The sequence below is a fragment of the Engraulis encrasicolus genome, chromosome 10 (genome assembly GCF_034702125.1).
Source record: "Engraulis encrasicolus isolate BLACKSEA-1 chromosome 10, IST_EnEncr_1.0, whole genome shotgun sequence".
NCBI lineage: Eukaryota > Metazoa > Chordata > Actinopteri > Clupeiformes > Engraulidae > Engraulis > Engraulis encrasicolus.
In genome coordinates this window covers 50,408,250-50,416,015 of record NC_085866.1, presented here as the reverse complement: position 1 = coordinate 50,416,015, position 7,766 = coordinate 50,408,250, and the positions used below count along the sequence as shown (strand labels likewise).

The window sequence follows — 7,766 nt, the reverse complement described above, 5'->3', positions numbered from 1 at the left end:
CAACATGTGTCTTGTATGTCTAATGTCTAATCCATGGCTAATCAGTTACCTTATGTTCCGGTCTATATGTATTGTATAGGTGACAATGGGTAAGTTATCCCTCTTGTGGCACGGGGTAGTACTACATATTAAATTACTCAGGATACTACATCCCTCCCCTCTTAAGTTTAAAGCACTTCAGTGAAATTAAACTATAACACTATTACTATGTCACCTTCACCTTAACCTTACTTTGGCTATAATAGTGAAATTACATATTCAATGTCAATAACAACTTAGAATATCTTAAAATAACTAAACTCTGTTACTTTACTTCTCTTAAAAGGTTAAAGTTCAAATGCAAACAATTAACTCAAAAAACTCTTAAGGCAATGTTTGTTTACAATGTCTTTTTTTGTTTTGTTTTTTTCTAACTAGGAAGGTTGGGTAGACTGCCAAGCCTTCCAGTGTATATCCCAGAGCGTATTCTGACTCTTTCTTGAGGGATTACACTTCTAACTAGTAAAGTCTCTCAGATGAGCAGGAGCCTGTCTGGTGCGCGCAGATCTACGCAGCACAGGTGTCTGTTGAACTCCTGTCTCTGGCAAATGTTCAGCTGGCGGAGGAACCTGGGCTGACTCAGCAGGCTGCTCAGTCACTTCCCCTCCTACTGAAGTTGGAACGACCGGGTCTGCAGGCACGAACTCCACTGCTGGCGCTGGCAACTGCAGGCTGTCAGGCTCTCCTCTCTCCTCAGGACTGGACATGTCAGTTGATGATGCGTGACGCTTGCGAATCTGGTCGACGTGACGTCTCATCACGCGTCCATCTCCTGTCTGTACTGTATAGGATACAGGTCCAGTGTTCTCATCGACTACTGCTGGTATCCACTTGGGACCATGGCTGTAGTTACGCACGTATACATCATCTCCAGATGCGAAACTTCTCCACTTGCTGTGTGCGTCATGATGTTCTTTTTGTTTGAGTTGTTTCTTACGAATCTTTGACTTCACATCAGGCAGCAGAAGATCAAGTGTGGAACGAAGTCTTCTCTGCATGAGCATTTCAGCGGGAGACAAGCCAGTTGTACTTTGTGGTGTAATTCTGTAGTTGAACAGAAATCTGGCTATTTTTGTTTCCAGTGTATCTCCTTTAATTTTCTTGATTCCCTGTTTGAATGTTTGAACAGCTCTTTCCGCGAGACCGTTGGAGGCAGGGTGGAAAGGTGCGGATGTTTTGTGCTGTATTCCATTCTGTTTCAGGAATGTTTCAAACTCTTGGCTTGTAAAGCATGTTCCGTTGTCAGATACTAAAGTCTGGGGTAGACCATGTGTACTAAAGCACTGTCTTAGCTTCTCAATAGTCACCTGACTTGTTGCACTGTTTGTTTGGTATACATCAATCCATTTGGAATGTGCATCGACAATGATCAGGAACATCTTTCCAAGGAAGGGACCTGCATAATCGATATGCAGTCTGCTCCAGGGCGTTTCAGGCCACTCCCAAGGATGAAGCGGCGCCCCTGCAGGACACTTCATGTTTTCTCCGCAGGTGAGGCAGGACTGAACTTCCCCCTCAACTTCAGAATCCATTCCTGGCCACCACACGTATGAGCGTGCTAAGCCTTTCATCCTGGACATGCCTGGGTGTGTGGAATGCAGTTGTTTCAGTATGATTTTCCTTCCTTTCTTCGGAATCACAACTCTCGACCCCCATAGAACACATCCATCTTTCACACTCAGTTCTAGCTTTCTCTTACTGTAGGGTCTGAATTCTGTATCCACCACCTTTGGCCATCCTTTCAGGCACCAGAGTAACACTTGTGACAGTGTCTGGTCTTTGGCTGTCCACTGTTTCACCTGAGCTGTGGTGATAGGCGGATCTTCCATCACATCCAGCATAAGGACTTGTTCGTTGTCATCCTCTTCCTCTGTGTGTGGCAGAGGCAACCTGCTCAGTCCATCTGCGTTTCCATGGTCTTTTCCTGGTTTGTAAAGGATTTTGTATTCATACGCTCGTAGCAGGGTTGCCCAACGTTGCACTCTCGGCGAACACATTTGAGGAACTGGCTTCTTCTCATGGAAAAGCGATATCAGCGGTTTGTGGTCAGTGCTGATTGTGAACATTCGTCCGTAGATGTATTTGTGGAATCTTTTTATTCCGAACATGATGGCTAAGCCCTCTTTATCCAGTTGCGAGTATCGCTTCTCGGCTGGTGTCAGCGTGCGTGACATAAAACCTAGGGGTTTCTCACTGCCATCTTCCATGATATGGGACAATACGGCACCTACTCCGTATGGTGAGGCGTCGCATGCGAGTACCAATTCTCTGTCTGCTGAATAGTGACTCAGGACTTTGGCTGATTTCAGCATCTGCTTTGACAATCGAAAAGCATCCTCCTGCTCTTTGTTCCAGGTCCACTGGGACTCTTTTCTCAGTAACTGGTGGAGCGGAGCTAAGCGTGTGGCTAGGTTAGGGAGAAACTTGTTATAATAATTCAGTAGACCAAGGTAAGCTTTCAATTCAGTCACTGTGGTTGGCTGTGGAGCCTCTTCAATTGCTCTCACCTTGCTTTGCACTGGGTGCAGGCCTTCCGCATTGATAATGTGACCTAAGTACTCCACCTCGTTCCTTAGGAATGCACACTTGCGTCTGTGAAGTCGCAATCCGGCTTCCTTCAATCTCCTCAGTACCTCGTCCAGCGTGCTTAGATGCTCAGCTTCATCTTTCCCAGTCAAAAGGATGTCATCTAAATACACCGCTACTCTAGGCAAGCCCTGTAGCAAGCTTTCCATGGTTCTCTGGAAAATTGCTGGAGCAGATGACACTCCAAAGGCAAGCCTATTGTAGGTGAACAGGCCACGATGTGTGTTAACTGTTAAGTATTTCTTGGACTCTTCATCCATCACAATCTGCTGATAAGCATGACTTAAATCTAACTTGGAATACTGTTTCCCTCCTGCTAGTGTATTGAACAAATCTTCCACTCGGGGAATGGGGTATTGCTCTAGAGATGAGGCATTGTTGACAGTTAATTTGTAATCGCCGCAGATCCTGACAGAGCCATCCGGCTTCAGGACAGGTACGATGGGTGCAGCCCACTCAGCATACTTTACTGGTGTTATGATGCCCTCTCTCTGCAGTCTCTCGAGCTCCTCTTCAACTTTTGCTCTCATGGCATACGGAACTGAGCGGGGTCTGTAGAACTTGGGACTAGCTTCAGCTGACACTCGAATTGTTGCTTTCATGCCTTTTAACATGCCTAGCTCTTCTTTAAAAACATCTTCATGCTTTGAAAGTACTTGCTGTAGCCCTTGTGTCTCTGTTCTCACATGTTTGATTTCATCCCACTTCAGCTTCAGTGTTTCCAGCCATGCTCTTCCTAGCAAACTAGGTCCAGTACCCTTCACTACCACTAGGGGCAATGTTTTCACTTGCTGGCCATAGATCACTTCCACATCTGCTACTCCTACAACTTTAATTTTCTCTCCAGTGTAAGATTTCAGTGTAAGCTTGGTTTCTTTCAGTTGTGGGCGCTTGCTCTCTTCCCACATTTCAGTGAATTTTGTTTCATTCATTACACTCACATTACATCCAGTGTCAATCTCAAAGTTTACTTTCTTCCTGTTCACTTCCATTTTTACTTCAAATGGCTTAACTCTCCTGATTGAGGTTTCTGTTTTAATGCAAGCTAACAAGTATGTTTCTTCCTGCTCTGATGAACTATCATCCTTTTCCCTCTCACGCACCTTGTGTGCTTTCTGTGGGCGTGCGCGCCGCTCTTCTCTGATTGGTTTCTTTTCATCTGTGCGCGAGCTCCCTTTATTTTTATTTCGACAAGCTTTGGCGATGTGCCCTACTTTTCCACAAGCGTGACACTTTGCTTCTTTAAATTTACACTCGGCAGCACTGTGTTGCTTTCCGTGGCATCTGTAGCACTCTTTCTTTTTCCAATCACCCTTTCTCTCCTTTCCCTCCGTTTTTACGCTGTTGCAAGCCAACGGTGCTTTGGCGTGAAGGTCTTGCACATTCTTACTGGCAGTCTCGGAGGCTACGGCCATTTCGAATGCCTTCTCGAACGTTAAATCTGGTTCGGACAATAAACGCCTTTGAATCCGATCATCATTGATGCCGCAAACGAGGCGATCTCGTAACATTTGCTGCAGTGTAGTGCCAAAGTTACAATCATGAGCTAGTCGTCTCAGCTCGGCTACATATGCACTCACAGTTTCACTAGGCTGACGGACACGAGAGTCAAATTTGTATCGCTGTACAATCTCGCTTGGCTTGGGATCGAAGTGGTCTTTCATTATGGTTACTATTTGGTCATACGTTTTAGTGCTGGGCTTATCTGGACTCACCAAGTTCCGTATGAGCTTGTATGTGGCTGGTCCCACAACGCTAATGAGGACAGCTCTTTGCTTATCTCCATCATCAATGCCATTAGCTTCGAAAAACTGATCCAGAATCTCGCAGTACTCTTCCCAAGTCTGCTCCTTCGAGTCAAATGCTGACAGATTCCCTACCGTCACATTCATCTTCGTTTCACGTGCTCCGGTCCTGTGTCCACCCTTTTGTTAGCACTTTTTCGTCTTTCGCCACTCGACCTCAATCCACCGTCATCCTCCGTCAAACGCTTGTCATTTTCTTCCAGATATCCTCGTCGCCAATATGTGATAACGTGTACTAATAATTATAAATCATAATGTCCGTCCAAAGCATGTCCTTTTATGCTTCTTTATTGTACACACTAGCACAACTATACAACATGTGTCTTGTCTGTCTAATGTCTAATCCATGGCTAATCAGTACCCGTTCCGGTCTATATGTATTGTATAGGTGACAATGGGTAAGTTATCCCTCTTGTGGCACGGGGTAGTACTACATATTAAATTACTCAGGATACTACAATAACATTCCACTATCATTACAATATCTCATTTGCGTAGAACATATCAATATTATTTTGACTGTTTTAACTTATTAAGTTGTGTAGCAGACTAAAAAATGTTTTATTTCTATTGCACGTACTGTGCATACAAAACCACTGGGGTGTACAAGTGTGCCATATTAATTTCACTATTTGAAAGTCAAAATCAGTAGACAAGACACTGCATTTACTGCACTGAAGTTGACCAGATACATTTCTCATTGCTGTCTCCAAACAATGCACTTTCTTGCAGAGATCGATGTCAACAGACATACACTCAAAGCTGTCACCTTCAACATGGGTTCTGATAAGCTGCTTTTGACTATACTACTACAATATTACACAGTAGTCTTTAGTATTAAAACTTGGCCAATCAGGTCTTTTCTTCAGATGTGGCAAACGCACACTATGCATGTGAGGTGCATATGATATGCCAGTCAAATTATTACTTTCAGTTATGGGAGGGGGGGGTGCTGTGGTACAACGCGCTAGGCCCCCCACACTTGCATGCCCAGGGGACCCAGTCCGAGTCCGGCCAGGGTCATTTCCCGATCCTCCCGTCTCTCTGTCCCATTCGCTACCTGTCACCATCTTTGATTGTCCTGTCAAATAAAGGCATAAAAGTATAAATAATAATAATAATGAAAAAAAGATAACAGTTGTTGTCGCACACTCAGAATGTCATGCTATTATATATATATACAAGTGTTTGGATTATGCCTTCATCAGGGTCATTTCATTGTCATTCTGCAATTAAAGCAAATGTATTAAAGTTTAACACTTTTCTAGTTGTTCATGCAAAATTCACTGTCTGTAGCATCACTGGCTGACTCTCAGTGCCACTGCTTTCCTGAGCCTCAGGGAGCACAGAGGCCAGATGCTGTGTGTGTGTGTGTTTGTGATGGGAAGGGCTTAGTCACGCTGCACCTGCTCTCTCTCAAACCAAATTGCTCTACACTGACACTCACACCTTTGCTCTCTACAAGGCTTCGCAGGAGACCTGCTGCTAAAAATGGGGGCTCAGTTGGAGCTGGACTCCTTCCAAAAGTCTGTCTTACAACAAGCCTCACTGAAATACTCTCCTTCTCACATACACAGTTACAGCCTGGAATTAGGAGCAATGGGCTGGAACAATTCCAACTGTTTTTATGAAGGCAGATTCCATCACTCATGTTTCCTAAAAATCTGAATCTTTTTTGGTATTTTGACTAATCTTAAAATGGAGCGGAACAAAATCACAGGTGAGAGAGGCAGCTTAAAGGGATGTAAATGGACAGGCTGAAGGTAAATTATGTCTAATTACCCCCAAGTTATTTTTTGCTTTGGCTTGTCATTTCAGTTCATATATAACAACACTGAAGGGCAAAGTAATTACCGGAGTTAATTAATCCATAAAATGAACTTTCATACAAACTAGCCTTTTGTGTCAGCCTGTGTGTGTGTGTGTGTGTGTGTGTGTGTATGTGTGTGTGTGTGTGTGTGTGTGTGTGTGTGTGTGTGTGTGTGTGTGTGTGTGTGTGTGTGTGTGTGTGTGTGTGTGTGTGTGTGTGTGTGTGTGTGTGTGTGTCTGTGTGTGTGTGTTTGTTTGTTGCGAGCGCATGTGTAAATGAGCATCTGTGTTTGGTCCGGAAAGGCATTTGGTTTCCTCCTCTTCCTATCCCGAGAGAAACAAGTTGGCACTGTTGCTTAGCGCTCCCCTTTCCTTCCCAATATCCCAATATATCCCAATGCACCCATCCATACCCCTCCCCCTCCTATCCTCTTCTCTCAAGGTGACACACTTCCATCTGCCCACCTTCTCTTCCTGTCCCCCACCTCTCTCCTTCTTCACCTCACCTCATCTCTCTCTCTGCTTCTTCACCTCATCTCTCTGTCTTTCATCACTGTTCATCTCTCTCTCTCTCTCTCTCTCTCTCTCTCTCTCTCTCTCTCTCTCTCTCTCTCTCTCGCTCTCTCTCTCTCTCTCTCTCCCTCTCTCTCTCTCTCTCGCTCTCGCTCTCTCTCTCTCTCTCTCTCTCTCTCTCTCTCTTCATTTCTATCGTTCTCCTTCTCCCTTCCCTCACTTCACTGCCTGGTTCCATCCCCTGCTCCTCCAAGCTGTTGCCTCTGCTATGCCAGTTCTTGATAACTCAAAGAGTTGTTGTTAAAAAAATCATTCATGCTGATTCATTATCATTTATTAGTTTCATCCTTAATTCAGTGCGATCTTAAAAGTCGCTTATAGCTGTTGTGTTGATGTCATTTGCGCCGGTACTGAAAGCCAAAGATCCATGTCCAATTCTTTATAACTCAGATTTGTGAAAACTGCATCCATCCCAATTCAGTGTTATCTATCATCATTATTGCTCAGCTATCTGCAAAGTCTCTTTTCGACCGTTAAGTTCCTGTCATTGCCATCTAAATGGAAAGACAAAGATCCATGTCCCTGTCTGGATATAGGTCTAGTGTCCATGTAATTTCTCCAGTTACCTGGCAGCTCCATCCCCTCTATCTGTTCCCCTCTATCACTGTTCCCTCCATGTGTTGTGCGTCTGTGTGTCATGATGGATAATCTGGGGTCTGGAGGCATGTGGTGGGGGTGCAGTTTGGGGTGGTGGGGGTTTACAGGGCTTCTGACTTTGTCCAGGCCCAGGACAAAGTCATCTGAAAGGGACCCCCCTCAACCAATATACACAATGTAACAAGGACCCCATTCTGCCGCACCTCTCCTCCCCAACCCTCTCCCTCTGCCTAGGACAACTGACCACTTTGACCCATCTTTCGGCTTCCCCCGTGTGTTGTCCATCCCTGTGTCGTGATGGGTAATTTGGGGTCTGAAGGCATGTGGCGGGTGTGGTTGGTTGTAGGGATGGATGAG

General features: G+C 44.9%; 2 protein-coding genes across 2 annotated transcripts; both read right to left on the bottom strand.

Moving 5' to 3' along the window:
- Positions 1 to 219: 219 nt before the first annotated feature.
- Positions 220 to 3,459, bottom strand: LOC134456308 (uncharacterized protein K02A2.6-like). Its single transcript, XM_063207678.1, has one exon. It carries the CDS (start codon positions 3,237 to 3,239, stop codon positions 495 to 497), a length of 2,745 nt encoding a protein of 914 aa, XP_063063748.1. The 5' UTR covers positions 3,240 to 3,459; the 3' UTR covers positions 220 to 494.
- Positions 3,242 to 4,663, bottom strand: LOC134457479 (uncharacterized). The gene is made up of 2 exons (XM_063209487.1): positions 3,639 to 4,663; positions 3,242 to 3,301 (listed from the first exon to the last, which is right to left on the bottom strand). Exons 1-2 carry the CDS (start codon positions 4,515 to 4,517, stop codon positions 3,242 to 3,244), a joined length of 939 nt encoding a protein of 312 aa, XP_063065557.1. The 5' UTR covers positions 4,518 to 4,663.
- Between the last annotated feature and the right edge of the window lie 3,103 nt (positions 4,664 to 7,766).

Coding starts and splice junctions, on each gene's coding strand:
- LOC134456308 (XM_063207678.1), bottom strand. CDS start 3,239: ATGTTAAAAGGCATGAAAGCAACAATTCGAGTGTCAGCTGAAGCTAGT.
- LOC134457479 (XM_063209487.1), bottom strand. CDS start 4,517: ATGAATGTGACGGTAGGGAATCTGTCAGCATTTGACTCGAAGGAGCAG. Junction 3,302..3,638: donor CAGAAACCTCAATCAGGAGA/GTTAAGCCATTT, acceptor ATGTGAGAACAG/AGACACAAGGGCTACAGCAA.